The 17,713-nt window shown below is 38.5% G+C and overlaps 1 protein-coding gene across 6 annotated transcripts in view; it reads right to left on the bottom strand.

Moving 5' to 3' along the window:
* LOC100648273 (dihydropyrimidinase) overlaps positions 1–17,713 on the bottom strand; it is a 23,512-nt gene extending 5,799 nt beyond the window's left edge. For 3 of the 6 annotated variants that reach the window (XM_048412673.1, XM_048412677.1, XM_012320241.3), the window contains exons 1-9: positions 17,462–17,712; positions 8,010–8,104; positions 5,930–6,242; positions 4,606–4,785; positions 4,305–4,418; positions 1,930–2,162; positions 798–1,134; positions 400–555; positions 2–272 (exon numbers count right to left, since the gene is read on the bottom strand). In XM_048412673.1, coding sequence (XP_048268630.1) covers positions 2–272; positions 400–555; positions 798–1,134; positions 1,930–2,162; positions 4,305–4,418; positions 4,606–4,785; positions 5,930–6,242; positions 8,010–8,104; positions 17,462–17,500 — 1,738 coding nt within the window. In that variant the 5' untranslated portion in view covers positions 17,501–17,712. Of the gene's footprint in view, position 1; positions 273–399; positions 556–797; positions 1,135–1,929; positions 2,163–3,639; positions 3,873–4,304; positions 4,419–4,605; positions 4,786–5,929; positions 6,243–8,009; positions 8,105–16,149; positions 16,188–17,461 lie in introns of those variants that run through there. The other 3 variants (XM_048412675.1, XM_012320239.3, XM_048412676.1) reach the window with 3 other exon arrangements.

Raw genomic sequence — 17,713 nt, 5'->3', positions numbered from 1 at the left:
CCGCTGATAGAGAAAGTAGAGTCTTGCAAATTTCTTTGTCCCTCTAGTCGCGGACCTTTCGACGATGGCGTAACCACCGCAGAATCTGGCAGTGTCGGCATGCAATCAGGTATTGAAATCTTCGCTTTCGGACTCTCGTAAGTACCATTCGTTTGATGATTCTTCGCGAGTGCTGCGGCCTTTCTTGCTTCCTCTTTGGCCTTCGCGATGGCGGCATCCTCCTCGGCGTACTTTTTCGCTTCGGCTTCGCTTCGTGCCACTCCGCGTGGTCTCTGTGTAAATAACATCCCGGAACGGTAATTGAAATTGATTTGTAGGTCGTTAGAAATAACTGTTTGCTTTTGTGCTTTGTAACGTTCCACGTTTACATACGAATTAACCATAAAAAGAGGGGCGCACCTTTTCTCTGTCTTCTATCATACTGTATACATAATCAACATGGCTTGGGGTCTCGACAAACTTTCCAAAGCCATGGACAGCCTTTAGTTCGCACTCGTCCACGCAGACACGGCCTTCCACTATAACGTATTCCGGTACTCCGTGAACTTCCATACCCTGGAATAGATTAAAATTGAATTCAGTGTATTCGCGAAAGAAACGAAAGTACCTAGGTAACAGCAATTCAATAGCAGCGGGTTAATCATATTTTTTCTTTATCGCTCTTAACGATACCAGCTTGATTGAACTTCCTGCGGAACATGGTTGACGAGACAAATGGAAAATAAATCCTAGGGCGCGTGCTCTCGATCTCGCAGGGACAAAGACTTTATTAAAGCTTAATATCAGTCAGCCCTTACCTCGAAGATGTTGAAGTCAACGGCCTGAACATGCGTCTGAGCGGAAATCGTACGCTTCCTGTTGGGGTCCCAGACAACGATATCTGCGTCTGAGCCGACCGCTATCACTCCCTTTCGCGGATACAAGTTGAAGATCTTAGCGGCATTGGTGCTGGTCACTGCCACGAACCTCGTAGGATCCATTATTCCCGCGTGTACACCTTTCTCCCAAACGACTGACATCCGGTCTTCCACGCCATTTACACCATTGGGAATCTTCGAAAAGTCATCTTTGCCCAGAGCCTTTTGTTCGGCGTTGAAGGTGCAATTGTCGCTACCGGTTACTTGAAGGCCATCTCTGGCGAAATAGAGCAGGTTGTTTAAGTAGGTGACTTGTAAAATAAAAATGCCGATATCTTAGGAACATAGAAAATAGAATATCGCAGAGAATATTCTATAGAACCAAAGGTTACCTTGACATCTGACAAGCTAGAAGAATTTTCTAACGTGTAAAGTATAGATTATAGAGTCGTGATATGACCGGTTTATCAACTAAATAAGTAAAATTGAATGCTGACCGTGGAAATGATCTTTAAACGAGTTTTCCTCTGCCCGTTTAATTAACTCTAATACCAGCAGCGAGATAAGAGGCGCTTCCCACGCGATGCCTATTAAAATTACGTTCAGTTAGCCTCATATCGTGCGTGCCAATTTGTTACTGTAATTTATCGCTGTCATTTGAATACGCGGGGCATCCAGATGCATACGGGTAACGCTATAATGGGAAAAATCGTTTTATCTCGTATTGCTAACCATCGACGGTCTTTCTGCATTAAGTTCCTATACAGCAATGAGCTACTTATCAGCACGAACCGGGAAGTACTCGAAACACTCGAAACGGGATAAACACGGCAAGCCATCGGATAGATCACCACTTTGCTGTAGCGTCTATTTCATCGGTCGTCTCTTACGATCGCATGATTTGTCGATCACACCGATATAGACACTCGAAACTTCGAAAATTAACAACAACGAAGGGGATAGAGCACCGATATTTTTTTAAATATACGTAGCATTACTATATAGATAGTATCTCGATTCGTGTCCGTCTCCTTGATTAATGTCAAAAGATTGAAAACTTTGGATTACTTACTGTGACAGATGTTCGATTAGATAGGCAGGAGTGGTAGAATCGGGTCTCAATGGTGGGCTAGTAATGTAACGTCTCGCTTTTTCGATATCTTTCCCGTATTGTTCGCTACCATCGATACCCACGGTACTTGCGAGAGTCTCTCCAAACAGGACGACACCCTCCGACCTTTTCGAGGACACAACATCAGCAGCGGACTTGCTCGACAATGCCGTTACGTACAGCGGACAATTCACCTAAACCGCGATCGTCTCGTTTATCCTGACGTTGATCTTATCAGTCAAAGCGCGATCACAGCCGAAAAAAGCGAAGATTATCATATACAATAGTTCGCTAAACTATGTAAAGACTTATTGAAATTTTGTAGGAATATATGATAATCACATTAGCAGAGTTTAAATCAAGTCGAAATCGAGTTAGAAATGTACGTAAAAGTTACAGAATTTAAACGGTGAATTTTCCATCGTATTGATAAACTTCAAGCATCAGATTTAACATTGATTATATTTTTAGTCTAAACCAACAATTCATATTCTATATCAATTGTTCATTAAGTTTATGTTTGCGACCGTTATATACATTCCTAAAGTGATTTCCGATTTTACTATTATAATTATGATAGTTGAGTCTCGTCGCAGTGTTAATAGAATATCAAAAATCTGCATATAATGCAGGTTTTAAATATGAATTTTTACATTGTCAAAATCATCTTCGGTTTTCTTATGTTTCTTAAAGAAATATTCTTTTCAGCCGTGTTCACGATACCGTGTCTAACTACAATTTAGAGACAACTTCGAGTTGAGCTAGATTACGCTTGTACATCGAGGGAATCGTGCCAGGTGATTTCAGACTCACAAAGAAATAGGGCAAAGGAAAAGTAAAACCGAACTACAGTTACGATCAGTGTGCATGCACAGGAATTTTAGCGGAACATCTAAATATAATTTACGGTGCATGCAACATCGGGCAGCTATTATTATACCTTAATTGTACTTCAATGATCGTCTGTTGCAACATTTTAAAACACGATGGAGAATAATCTGGTTTTATGAAGTTTCATCGTCTAATGTTTCAGATTCATAAATTTGTACAAACTTGCAAGGTTTCACAGAGACCACCTGGACTTGTTCAATTTAATCCCAGGTGTAAGTAGCTCTGTAATTCTTTTAACACAGATTATTCTGAGTTTATGAAACCACCTTGAAATCTCGATATCTGAGATAATAGGTTTGTAGGACTTCGACAGTTTTACATCTAAGACTACAGAGACTAGTTCTGTGATTGTGATATCTGTTAATGCGTAGTTTTAAATAGTTTTTATGAACCAAGACTACCTCATATCTCATATTTCTTACTTGTTTTCTTACATCTTTTCTGAATCCCTATTACTTCCTATGCTATTCATTGCAATAGTAAAAACGGTATAGCTGAACTAAATGGCTAGCATTAGCATTGTAAATTACATACTTTTCTTAACTAAACTGTAAGGTGTAGTTCTTTCATAAGCATCGCATACTATTCTAATCATTTTTCGGTCAGCGAAACATACTATTTTACAACCAATAAATTACTTTCTTCATTCACTCGTGAAATGGAATGTATAGAAGACTACGTATAATTATAACAATATCGTGTGATAAGTGGAAACACGAAGAGACTATGCTGTGGATGTCAAAGTCACCCTATCGAAGGTCCACGGTGGCTTCGACTCACTTGATCAACATATTCAGCAACGCACAAGATGTATCTGGGTCTGGTCTGAGAGGTGGGCTCAAAACATGCGCTGCTGCGTGTTTCCAACATTTGTGCGCGTAGTTGGTACCATCTGTGCCAATTGCAGCTGCCAAGGTCTCGCCGAAGACGCAAGCGCCACGCTTACGCGCAGCATCCACCGCTTCTGCGGCGCTACGACTCATCACATGCACTATATACAGTGGACAATTGACCTAAGCATGCAGAATTTTGATCGATTTATGCTTATAACGTCTTGTCTGAAAAACAACGAACCTGCCTTTTGTAAGGGTAATCTCAATAAAGTCTGATAAATTCTTAAAATGAAACTGAGCAATCAAGTACCTTCTTCTTTAAATAAGATCATAGCGCAATTGTTCTCTACATTTTGTCATAGTTTGACACGATAAAAAAGGAAAATTAGTTGTTCTGCTTTTAACTGAAACTGAATTAAAAATGTCATTCATTCCAAAGTAAAACGAGAGTGACAAAAAGAGGGTGATACGATCGTTAATAAACAATCATTCAAGGTACTACGATACATTGATCATCAAAGTAGCGGTGCTTGAAACAGTAAACAAGCGTACTGGACAAATATAAAGTGATCCTCTCTAAAAATAGAGTCCTCTCCAGACTGTCGCCCTTACCTGGCTAGCTATAACACATGCTCTATTCACAGCCTCCGCTTCCACTTCTTCGGGGCGAGACATTTCATGACCTTCCGGCCCCGTGACTCCTGCATCGAGCAATCGTTTCGTGTTCTAAAACAATTTCGAACGTTCTTGTCTACATATATCCCTGAATTCGTGGCTGCAAACGTATCGTGTCTATTTTCGCCGGATAATAGGGGGCCAAACATGGTAACAGTTGTTGAAACATTCAAACAAAGCGTATTGCTCGTTTACTTCAAGGATAACTATACATCGTAAATCACGATGCGCCTCTTACCTCCGCAATAATATCGCCATTTTCCGCATGAACCATGGCAATGGCACCGAGCTCCTTGCACGCTTTGAACGTCTCAATTAATTCTGGATCCCTTAGCATAAACAGGTCGCGATAGGCCATAAACATTTTAAAGCTACTGACACCGTGATCCTTCACCAACGTGGCCATCTCCTCTTTGACCTGCAATATAAATCGTTCAGCTGTAATACAGGGGAAATATGAGCGCCTAGAGCGAAACAGAATCGCTTTAAAAATAGAACCGAATCGCTTTCGTGAAATAGAATCACTTCGAACGAAATAAAATCGCTTCGAACGGAACAGAATTGCTTCGAACGGAACAAAATTACTTCGAACGGAAGAAGATCGTTTTGAACGGGACAGAATCGCTTCCAATGGAATAAAATCGCTTCGAACGGAAGGGAATCGCTTTAAACGGAACGGAATTGCTTCGAACGGACGAGGAGTCCGACAAGCGTCAGCAAATAAGGAGCACGGCGATTTACATGCATCCGTACGCAGTTCGCTTGCGATTTCCTCACCGATCGTTTGGTATTCCATTCACGATCGTGATTACAGTTACAGAGCCGGCATATAGCAAGACAACTGCAGCTACCAGATTCGTACGATTTGCCAATTTGCCGCGGGATCGGTTTTCCCATATTTAGGAACGATCGGAGCGGACTCGTCGCTCGATGAGCAAACATCCAGGCCGATGCTTTATGCTCGTTTCAAGTCTAAACGATTTATTCGATTCAACGACTCTGGCAATGATCGATTCGCAATTTTCGTGCAGTTTTTCTGTTCAATCCATTCCACCGATTTCAATCGTCCGATTGATCATTAACGTTCGACAAAAGAAACGTTCAAAAGAGGGAGAGAGAGAGAGAGAGAGAGAGTCGAACGTAACAACCCTGGCAATTTCCGACGATCATCGGCGGATTACGTAAATTCTATTTGCGATCTGAATACTACTTGTTAACATTACGTCGCTTCGTGTTAATACAGACTATGTTTAAGTTCGCGGAGAGATGTCGGTGAACTTAAAAGACCCACAAGAAAAAGGTCATGCCCAGACGTGCTTTCTTTTCTAGGAAGGACTCGCATTACGGTAATTATCTCATTCTGGTTGACTAAGTAGAATAGAGGACGCGTGTGAACTGTATCATGCTGGCTCTGTTTGTGGTTGTCGTCTCAACCTATCTGTCAGATCTTATTAATTCAACCTTCTAGCAACATATTTCTTTGTATTACGATAACGGTGATATAAAGATGGGACGACATTGAAGATTGTCTTGGACGCTTGTTGATCTGTTCAGAGGCTCACTTTTGGACTCCAGGACGTGACAGCGACGTGGAGCGAATAATCGCAGCAGACTTTCTGATCGGCAGACTCTCGGTACCTCTCGTACGCCTCCAAAAGGGATTCGTCCTTCCTGGGGATGACGAAGTCGATGATCATCGTCGTACCGCCAGCGACAGCTGCCTTGGTCCCCTGATAGAAATCGTCGACCGATTTGGCGCCCATTAGCTCGCATTCGAAATGGGTGTGTGGATCTATGCCACCAGGCATCACGTACTTCCCACGGGCGTCGATGATTCTAGTGCCACCCGGTATTATCAGATTGCGACCCATTTGCCTAGAAATAGAACGTTCACAATGTAAATGAATCCAGTGGTGGAAGCGAGCGATTTAACGCTCCTAGCACGATCGATTGGTCGATTAGTTTATCGGAAATCTGTTTTCTTTCTTTTTTTTTTTTTTTTTTAACAAAAGAATCACGATTGCGAATGATCGTTAGATATTTTTGAGTTTCAAGGGTGATTAGAATGCGATCTATGAAAGTAAAGAACGATACGTGACTTTAAATATTTGATTTTTTAAAAATAGTGATCAGACAGCTCTACTTTTCAATAATTTAGGTAAACCTAGACAAATCAAGTAGTTCTTCGAACGCGTTAAAATTCATAGTCATATACTATGCGTATTAACAAACTTCTGTATTTTAGGATATGAAACCTGTACCATTCTCTTTCTTTTCTTCTAAGTATAATTTAAATGTTGTTGGAAATCCTTCGATTCTGTTGCAAATAAAAATACTAGATAATATCTACAACTGTCCCGATATTATTTTTAATCTTCGTTCTAAAGGAGGAGCAATGGCGTGAGTAGATCTGCAATCTACGATTGGTTTGTTTAACATCGTTTTTCTAGGAAGAATCAATGATAACCGATAATGTAACAGCGGTATCGATTCTTGCTATTTTTCGTTTAAAAAATTCTAACGTTAAACTGAAATCGTTCTTCTCAAAATGAAAATACCGAACAAGATTAAAACTTTCCAGCATTAATTCGAATCTTCGTTCGAAAAGGGGAGAGCAATGAGGCGAGTTGACCAACAACCTCTAACCATTTACACGGTGCATAATCACGTGGCTTTAAGCAAAGGCTCGATATTACCTGCTTATTACCTTCTTTAAACCGTTCATTAGGTAGTGCATGTCACGCTTGCTTGACAAATTGTACCGCCCATCATCGCGTTATCTTTCCATATTGCTCATTGATAAAACAGCCAGCGTTGTATCGCGTTTCGCTTGCGTAAAGTGGCGTGCAAACACGCGAGTAGAATACTCAATGAAACGTTGATCGTTCGCACGCGTAAATTCAAAAGTATGTTTGCTCGCGAACTACAAATGTTACAGCGTGTAGCTCAGGATCATCATTCTTTGACTTGCGCAACGATTCCGATTGACGATCATCAACGTCAAAGGAAAACGCCGAATGATCAATCCACCGTATCGAAACGAGGCAGAGTTGCAGTTCCATCGTGAACGAAATATGCGCTTTCGTAAGTAATACGTCGATTACGTTGGATATCGTCGAATTAAAAATATTGAGCAACACGATAATAGCTGGATATACGTAATAAATTTAACATACATGTGCGATAAAATATAGCTAATAAATAATAAAAATTGTATTCTGTTATTAAAGTATTTTAAGTTCGATTTAATTTTAATAAACTAGAAATTCAATGTGTAAAATATTAAATGGAATTCTGTTAATATCCAACTTTCTCTATATGTTAATTTCCTAATTATAATTAGTAATTTTGATTTAAATATGAAATGAAATATTAATTTTATTGATATGACATGTAATCTTAATTTAGCTAATATTTAACAATAAGTAAAATTTTATTCGATGATCAATATTTATAAGAAGCTAAGTGATTACATAATACGCTATACTTTATAACGTTATATATTGTAGTGAAACGTATTAATTTATCGTGGTTCTTGGAGCAAAACAGATGGAACTCTCGTGGCAGTCAATGTGTTAATGACGTAATTACACGCGTCTGAAAATAAATACAGCAAATGTATATAAGTATAAGGACTCTTACTTAATGATACCGTCTTCGATGTAAACGTCGTTGTCCGTGATCCCATCGTCGTTCACCACCTTGCCATTCTTAATCAGCAGCCTGTTTTGCGCGCTCTGGAAACAGAACAGTTGGTATCAATTTACATACCTTTTTCCAAAACGGTACCGCAACTTGTAATAATGCTACTGAATGATAATCTTTAACGAGATTTTCTTGCACGTGTGTATTATCCACTTATATATTGCGCTGATATCGTATACATATGTAAAACTCGGCGATTAAAGAAAATAAATGCACATCGACAAGTACCACGCGAATTATTTACCACCTGTCTTATCGGTGAAGTTATAAAGTGAAGTGAAGTTTGTTACACAGTTAAAACCATTAGAAATATATAAACGGTGCTTATAGATAGGGGGAGCCGAGCGTCAATTTTCCAGTTGATATTAAACTTTTATAGGTCACTCGTCCACGAGACTTCTACTATGTGGATGAAAATTTCCGGTGTGTAGATTGACGTAGTAAAATATTTGGATATTAATTATCTTTAATAATATCGACTAACGCTAATTACGATAATATAATCAATTACGATGAATTCTGATAATAATAAAGACATATTAATTATCCAATTGCATTCGGCTATTTACAGTTTAATTACATTTCTTTTACCATATATTTGCCCTTGATATTTGCAAAAGCTTCCATATATAAACCACGGTGTACGAATTTATCCTTTGATATTTAGATAATGCTTATCTTCTATTTATCATCTGATAATATCGATTCGTTATCTATTTATCTGTAATATCTATAATCATTCGGATACGCTATCGCTCAAAAATACCTGCACGTTTGCTCTTCGACATGATGTATATCAATCATAGAATTACGGATAGACCAAACTACTACGATTTTATTATTTTGCCATTATTCAATAGGTAATTTAACGTTATGGGCTGGTGATTCGATAGAAAAATAGCGAGTGTCGTTTCCGATTACTATTACGTAATTAATATACTTTTGTAAAATTCGCTTACTCTATAAACCAGAAAAATGTATTCGCTCTAAATATATATCAAGGCTTATTGATCTAACGAATAATAATTGTTGAAATATTTCTATGACTTCTACGAAACGAATATTTACAATAAATCTTCCAAATTCTATATACATATTCAAACTTGTTCCAAGCCTTATCAACATAGCCATGATAATCGTGTTTTAACTCGTGTTTCACTAAGATATTAGCGAAGTTTCATCATATAAGCGTATCTAAACATTCGAATCATACAGTGTCATCTAAAAAACCTCTGCCTCGAATGAAATTACTTCTCATTGAGAGTTGACCAAACCCCCTGCACACTGTCCTTGATATTCGTTTGCAACGTGCGTCGGATCCAACATCCGGTGCAGACGATTAATGTGCGTATATTACCTCCACACTATAGTATACCAATCAGTATATAATAGAAGTTACGCTTCACGCACTTCCGCCAATGCTGAATTTAGAGCAGTATAACCGATGTGCTACGACTGATAAGCGTAAGATCCCGTATTCCGCGATACATCTTTCCATCCGAAGGAATACAGGTTTCGCCTCTATCGTAAACGTTCTCGACACGGAAAACGCGCGGTTTTTCGCTGATCCACTTCGGACATTACCATACAATCAGGATTTGAAAACCGTGCTCGCCATATATGTATACGTGCCATTTCCGCAATGAATAAAGGAACACATCTCTTTTCGTTATGTTTTCGACGCTAACTCTCGTGTAAATACTAACAATTTTTCCCACATCTTTCAAGACAATAAGAAATATCTACACGTGAGTGTATCTTCTTAAGATTCACACTTTTTTAGTCCTACATTATGTCTTTCAACGAACAACACTGTTTCAGAAGAACTATTCTGTACTATAATAAGAAACAGTTACACGTGACTGTATTTCTTATCATCCTTACATTATGTCTCTCGACTAATTATGAACTTCGCAGGAATTATCATTTAAAATAATGGGGAATATTTGCACGTAACTGTATTTTCGTTAAAGTCGTACCTTTTATTATCGTACTATCCCTCTGCTCAGTAACAAAACTTTGGAGAACTTATCGTCCAAGATAACAATTCAGATTGTTCAAAAATCTATCTATGTATGCGTGATTATATTTTCTTAACATTCGTACTATTCATTCGTGTGTCTATCGTTATGTGTCTCGATTGATTATTAGAAAATCCAGATACCCAATTCGAAATATCACGCAACCCTTAAGAATCAGCAAATTATCGAGCACAATAGCATCGTGATTAAGAACAAAGATCCTGACCTCGCTTTATGCTCGTTGTAGTATAAAGAAGAGCAGACAAAACGTATAAATATTAGCGTGGATCTCGTAGGTGGGGCAAACTGAAGGGAGACCAGAGAGAAAGGAGTGCACAAGGCTGCATAAGGGACTTTCGACAACCACCCCTGAGGCTTTCCCCGTCCGTAGAAAGATGAAAGCGTATAGGGGAGAAAGATCAGAGACGCCATAGGAGGGAACAGTGAAAAAAAAGGACAATCCATCGTTGTCGCCAGCACCACCCACGTTTTATAACCGATCCAGGGTCCGTACCCTTTACACTGGCTAATGCAACGCGTGGTGTAACAAACCCTTCACGCAGACTGGAGGTCTCCACCCCGTAAAATCGCTTCGAACACCCTGTGTGAATTTAAACCACCGTGAATAGCCGTGGCTTTCATGAAATCGATCCCAATCTGCCTCGCCCTCTCTGATGTAAGTGTTGCTGCAAGGTGTACTTTGTTAAATCGGATCTTGTCAAACAAAGGGAGGGTGATATATTGGATGTTGGAAAGGGTACAAGTCGTTAAAAGAATGCAGCGTTTTCTTAAAGCAATGATTTTGCAAGGGATATGCTTTTTCTAATAAACTTTGCATACTAAACCATCGTAACCATAGAATGAAATGGTGGCATAACCTTCGGTCTAAACCAATGGAAATGGAACGAATATCGAGAACTCGTTGGCGCAATTCACGTGGGCAGAGACCTTGTCATCTTCACGGTATAGTTATTAGGCACGGACGCGACATGTGCGTTTCATGTGTTAGAGAATCTTCGCTTGGATATTTTCAGCAGACGACCGCTTAAAATACGTTAGCCGTACGTCGGCGTGATTTTCGAGAAAAGAAATCCTACCGTTCACTTCTCAGACACGTTTAATACCATTTCGTGTCAGTTGCGAATTTAGCATCTACCGTGAATCCATATGAAGGCCACAGGAGAAGATTTTCCGTTTTTACAAAGCAATTTTCAGATTCGGTACTAATCCTATGTTCTCAAAATTATCTTATTATTTGATTTTAGGAACATCTAGGTGTACTTCAACAGCCTCTTCATAATCGTAAAAATATCGCCATAATATTGAAGTGCTGAAAGACGATAAAACACTGTTTACCTTAACAGTTATATCTTAAACTTCTATAAAGCTTTGTCAATTATATCTTTCGCTCGAACGGATTCTTTCCACTTTTAGCCACGTATATTGTGTAGAAATGTTCCTCTTTAATCGTAATACGACATCAAAATCAAAAAATTAACAGAAATGATACGTATTTATCATACTCTTCCCCTATAAACTCCTGTGTTTTAACAATTCTAGCCTCATTTCGTTCACAGTTCGATCTATCAATTTACACGTCTGTTATCATATATAGGTCATCAAATGGAGTAAATCCAAGTTTCGACACGTTCGGAATCAAACACAACGAGAATGATGAAACGAAGAAAAACGTGGATAAAAGCACGAGGCGACGCGTCATAAGATCTTCCACCCCCGTACAGAAGTACGCCCCTGGTAAAATCGATATCTCCAGCATTTCCCGGCAACATGCCACGAATTCATCTGAACTCGAGCAAACATCGCCCAAATGGAAGATCTTATCGAGCAAATGAGTGTCTAGTACGAGAATTCAGATCACATCGAATCGCATGCTCCGCTTTTATCGCGTAAGTTCGAACACATTAGAATAAGATAGATCGTATACGGTTGCATGCGCCTAGAAGACGCTGTCGCTTGGATCGCCGTTCCAGTTCGTATCTGGTCCAATTAAAAGGCGATTTCTTCGTTAATTACTATATCCAGACCATTCAGAGCGCCAGCCGTCAAGGCTTGACCGCTTTCACGAAGGGAAAAGGATTTTTCCTGCGTTCTTAAGGAGCGAAACTCACAGGTTTCTATCGTTGATTTCTTCGAAGAAAATGAAGTGGACGCGTACACGGAGAAAATACTCACGGTGGCTGACTCGTCCCGCTCCAACGAGACATCGTACAAGCAACTCTCTGGCTGGTTAACACGACAAACGTTCGTCAAGCTGCCTTTTGTACCGTCTAAACGTGCTCCAAAGGTGCACCACATATTCGGCCATTTAATACACCAACGAGACCAAAGAGCTAACGGTAATTGCATAACGTTACATAAGAATGGGTGGCGCATCTTCTTAACGCTTTCTTGGAGTTTCTTCGAGTAACGAAAGTTTAAACGCGAGGAATGAAATTCGTGTTAAACTAACATAGGACTGTAGTCGTACTCGGCTTATGGCGATGTAACCTTGTATATAGATATACCGTACACGAGGTGTAAACTTGGAGATTACGTTACTTGAGATCTAAATACATCTTAATAGCGAGAAATGAAGAAAGCACTCGAAGTGATTTACCGCAAAAGATACCGATAGGCATTGAACCAAATGGTAGAAGTAACGTAGTCGTGTGCATTTCTGTGACTCGAAAACCGTAAGTCGTATCTACCATTGGAAATTTCGACACGCAATCAGGAAATCACACCTTGCCTCAATAGGCGAAGAACGTGTGTACGATAGAATATACTTAAGTATAATCCGTCTACGAGTCGTCCTTGCACTTGTATAATCGAATGAAGAAAAAAGGGGCGAAAAAAGGTCAATACTGATCCGATAAGCCGCTCTAATTTCAGTTGGCGATAAATTTGCCGCGGGAACGACCAATGTGACTCGCACCTGGCTTCCCAGTGTCTATTTATGTCGGTAGAATAATGCCGGTAATTTACATTTTGGCTGACCGACTTCCATTCGACTAAATTCTCCGTCAAGTTCTCGGTGAAACAAACAGACGACGATGAGTATACCCGTGTCGAACCACTTGTCGCCAGTGGAAACGCAAAACGAATCGTAAGAGGCTCGAGGGCCTAGCTACTCGATGAAGTTCTTAATGAACAGGACTATTATTCCGTACGCGGGATTTGGATCCTTTTTCTCAACAAATAATTAACTTCCTCTCCAAGTCTTCTGTACCCTTTAATGCAGTAGATACATTAAAAATGTTTTAGAGATCTATGTACACAACGAGACTCTTCATTAATGCTACTCGAAATTTATATACAGAATGTAAACTACTTTCGTCATTATTATTTCATAGAGGACCAGAGAGACAAAGAGGACCGGAAAGATTACCTCGCTGAATCTTTTATGCTGTCTGATGAAGTACGAATCTAAATCAAATTTGAGCGACTTAAAAAGCTCGATTACATTCTTACTATTGTTTCAATCTGCATATATTGGCCAGCCTTATAAATAATGCAGTCTTTTTTAATTGTTCGATGATGCAATCCCAGTGATCAATCAGTGACGTACTTTCTTGTATAAAACTCCTACGGCAACGAGATCCATTGTGAAAAATTTAATTCGAAAAAGAGCCATCCATCCTAGAACAGCTTATAAGTTAACATACATGCGAAAGTTCTACATATAGAATTTCAAGTTTTTCAATGTTTCCTCAGAAGAGTCAGACGGATCAGCCGTTTTATATCTTCTACACCCTCGAAGCGGGATAAAAGGCACGGGCAAAAATGTCAGTCACCACCCACGGTTTATTTTTGCTCGCGGAAACCATCCAGCTCCTGCGAACAGCTCGCAGAGACATAGAGTCTAACGGAAGATCCGTGATTCGATGGTTCTCTCATATACGATTTACCGTCTGGCTGTCGTCGAGAACGTGCACAGTGCACACTCTCGTAAAATCAAGCTCCGGTGGTTTTTCCGACTTCAGGTCGGACGTATGTAGTGTCGACGAACTATTGATTCGCCGGCGCAGCCCGCGTTCCCGTGCTTTTATAGCACCCACGGCACAGTGCCGTACGATTTTCCCAAGCGTGTACGAATTATCGTCACGAATCACACACTGTATTAAGCCCTTTCGCGTCATCGGCGTTTACCAGGTTTTGAAACTAATATCTATAACTAAACGCTGAAAATACAGTTAAATTTCAACCACATGCGGAATGTTCACTTTTCTAATTCTAATAATACGTCATGTATACACGTACTATGTCAGATAAACGACGAATTGATCTTAGTTGTCCGAATCGTTAAACCGGTGTATATGCAATATTTTTCCAAATAAATCTTTAACCAGATAGAGTTTTTTAAAACGTTATCTACTTAATCAGTTCATATGCTTTAGTGCACGACTTTGCGGTTTCATCGCTACAGACAATTGTCGATTTCAGGATAGAATCATTTATTTAGAATAGAAATTTAGAATAGAGTTGAAAAATGTTTGGAATGGAGCTGTTAGAATTTGTTCTAATTAAATTTAACTTCGTTAAATAATCTTGAAAATAATTTATCCTGTTAGATATATAGGAGGAAGCACAAATTATTATTAACACGTATATGTGTAACATTCTAGTAATTAATAGACTTTGTTGTTAGAATTCACATCTCTTAATCTTACTAAAAGAGCGAAAAATATTGAAAGTTCTAAGTGGTCCTAATTCGATGACCACGGACCGTGGTTCACGCGAACTTTTAGCAAATCGGAACTCGCGGTATTTGATATCGTTAGAGCACCTTCCGCCTGTGAATAGCTCCATCTTTCACAATTGAGAAATTCTCACGCGTTATATAACGATGCATCGTGTAATTAGGGAAATTGTTTGGAGAAACGAAAGAGATATATATTGGTATCTATTTATGCCGAATCTTTGATGCTATGATTGTATGTTAAAATACACTTTCTCGTTCCCATGCTTCGATCTTAACGTACGTCTATATAGAAAAGTAATTGACGTATAAAAACTGGAGCATAACGCTTAGCAAAATTGCGTTTAATTTGAATTAATAATTACGATTGTCTTTATACTTGAATACCTCTTTGCGTCATTCTACGTATTTGAGCGTTACGTGATATTAATTTGTGAAAAGTGTACATTGCGTCATCGTGGGAAGTAAGTGAAATGCAACCACCCCCTGAAGAATTATAATTTCGCCCGCACTATCTGTGAACTGAGCCTTCTTACGTGATTGAACTATTACTTATTAGCGGAACATTACAAGTTACAAATTACAAGATACGCGTTACAAGTTACGAGTTACGGTAACAGGTTTGGAGATAAAACGAGTTTTTTGTACAAGTGAACTCCATTAATTGCAAACCTCTTAATTATGCCATTGGTCGAAAAGATTGTAAAATTGCAAAAAGTTGTCGGTTCCTTAATATTTTTGATTAGTAAATTAAATAATTAGTAATTAAATAAAAGAACTGTGATATTATAATTCCATAGGAAGGATTCTGATCGTAGAGCTTTATGGAACTGCTTAACTAAGAAAAAAAAGTGTAACTGTAGAAAAGTGCAAAACGAGTTTGACTAAACACTATGCATCCGCATTCGATGTAAAACGGTAATAAAATAATAATGCTATTGAAGAAGCCAATTATTACTATCGAGTCTAATCTACTAATCTATTTACTATCTAACAAACTGAAAAATGGTAATTTATGACATCTTGCTACAAATTGGTCATTTAATTCGCATATTGCGTTTGCATACTCTGAATTTTACTGTGACTCGGTTCTATAGATGCATCGTATGCATAAAAACATAACTGTAGTACATTTATATTTCTGTAGACATGCAAGTTGGCTCTTTTCGCGAGAGAGACCGGTGCGGTGCCGGGCGCCAAGACGCTCCGATCAATAAGGCAGCAACCTTGCGATCACTGCGATGGTGCGAACTTTCGGTTTTAATAGTGACGCAGAAACATCCATATCTATCTATTTACTTTCTACCATAACGCTCCTTCTAAATACTTCCTTTGAACTACATATTACGGTATGTACCTCTTCGAGGTTACGATCCGTTTAGCGAACCTTATGGCCTGCGGTAAAACAAAGGAAACAGGATAAGGACTTGGCAGTATCAACAATTAATACGACAATTAACACAAATAAAGTATGACGCCTTCTCAACATTATATTGTCGTTATAGTTTCGTTAACGATAATAATTAATTAATCTTACTGTTGATTACTTTTTTCTATTTAATGACGACTCATCGGTATCAAGACCTGATACGAGCAACTAAAACAAATAAATTATGTTTTCTTAATATTGTACCGTCGTTATATAATCATATAAATATCAATAATTAATTCGTTTTACTATTAATCATTTCTTTTTTATTTTTCGTTTGTTAAACACATCTGTGCTATCGATCGTAAGTTCGTGACCTCTTACTGCGACGTGTTCAAGTTAAAATTATGAACATTTAAAATTATCAACAAATGTGATATCTATTATATTTATATTTTTGATATTCTAAATACGAGATATAATACGTAACTCGACTGAAATTGGAATAATGAAAGAAACCTATAGATACTGTGATAAATGAATATTAAATTAACCGTTATAGACGAAAACAAATCGATATGACGTTTTAGGCAAGGGCTATTCTAGTCACGAATTCACGTCAGGCAATATAGGATGTACGTACTGATTTTATTGCTGCACTAATCATGTTTCAGAGATACTTGCATCGATTTACATTGCACACGGTCCATGGGCGACTATCATGGTCGTTTATCTACATACAGCCGATTATTTTTACAATTATATAAAGTTTCATCTTTTCTTTTCTGATACTAATTATCGAGCAATTACTTGTTGACTAGTTCGATTATAAGTAACAAATCTTTCCATTTCTTTTTTTCTTATATGGGTGAAGTGTTATGTCAAAGTCGAAATATTACCGTATAACGCGCTATCTTTATTTTTAAACATCTATTTTATTCGTTGTAGGGCACACGTTACTCACAATATGCTGTTATCAAAATTTATACAAAAAATTAGTTTGCATGTGAAGATAATGATTATATATATGTATAATTTTGGTAGGAAAAGAGTGATTACAGTGCTTCGTAATAATGTGTATTATAAAATTCATTAAATTTCGCAATATTACACGTGATGCAAATACTATTCAATGCATAAGACTAAATAAACCGGTGTTTGCTGCACGTACATTTACGAATAAGAAAATTTTTGCGCAGTTTATTTACGTAATGATATTTAAACTAAAAGGAACCAGCTCCTATGACCACCGAAATAATAGAATAGAAATAAAAACAGACTAGATCGACAAGGAACTGACCTGCAGGTGAATGGGGACCTTCTTCACCGGCGTGCTCATTTTTTACTAAAGAAAGGATTACGTTGTCTAAAAAGAGTGAACCACACGATCTTACCGGACACGCAGTATATGCTATACCAACGCTGTACGTACACACTATTTTTGCTTAGAAAAAACGTATCACTTGCGCGAAGTTTTCCCGAGGTAAAAATCAAAAGGCGCAAGATCGAATCGAATCGAACAATCGACTGCGACTGACGCTACGGGCTACGA

This window comes from Bombus terrestris, chromosome 2 (assembly GCF_910591885.1).
Source record: "Bombus terrestris chromosome 2, iyBomTerr1.2, whole genome shotgun sequence".
Lineage (NCBI taxonomy): Eukaryota > Metazoa > Arthropoda > Insecta > Hymenoptera > Apidae > Bombus > Bombus terrestris.
The sequence above is the reverse complement of the archived record's forward strand: the minus strand, read 5'-3'. Positions and strand labels throughout refer to the sequence as shown.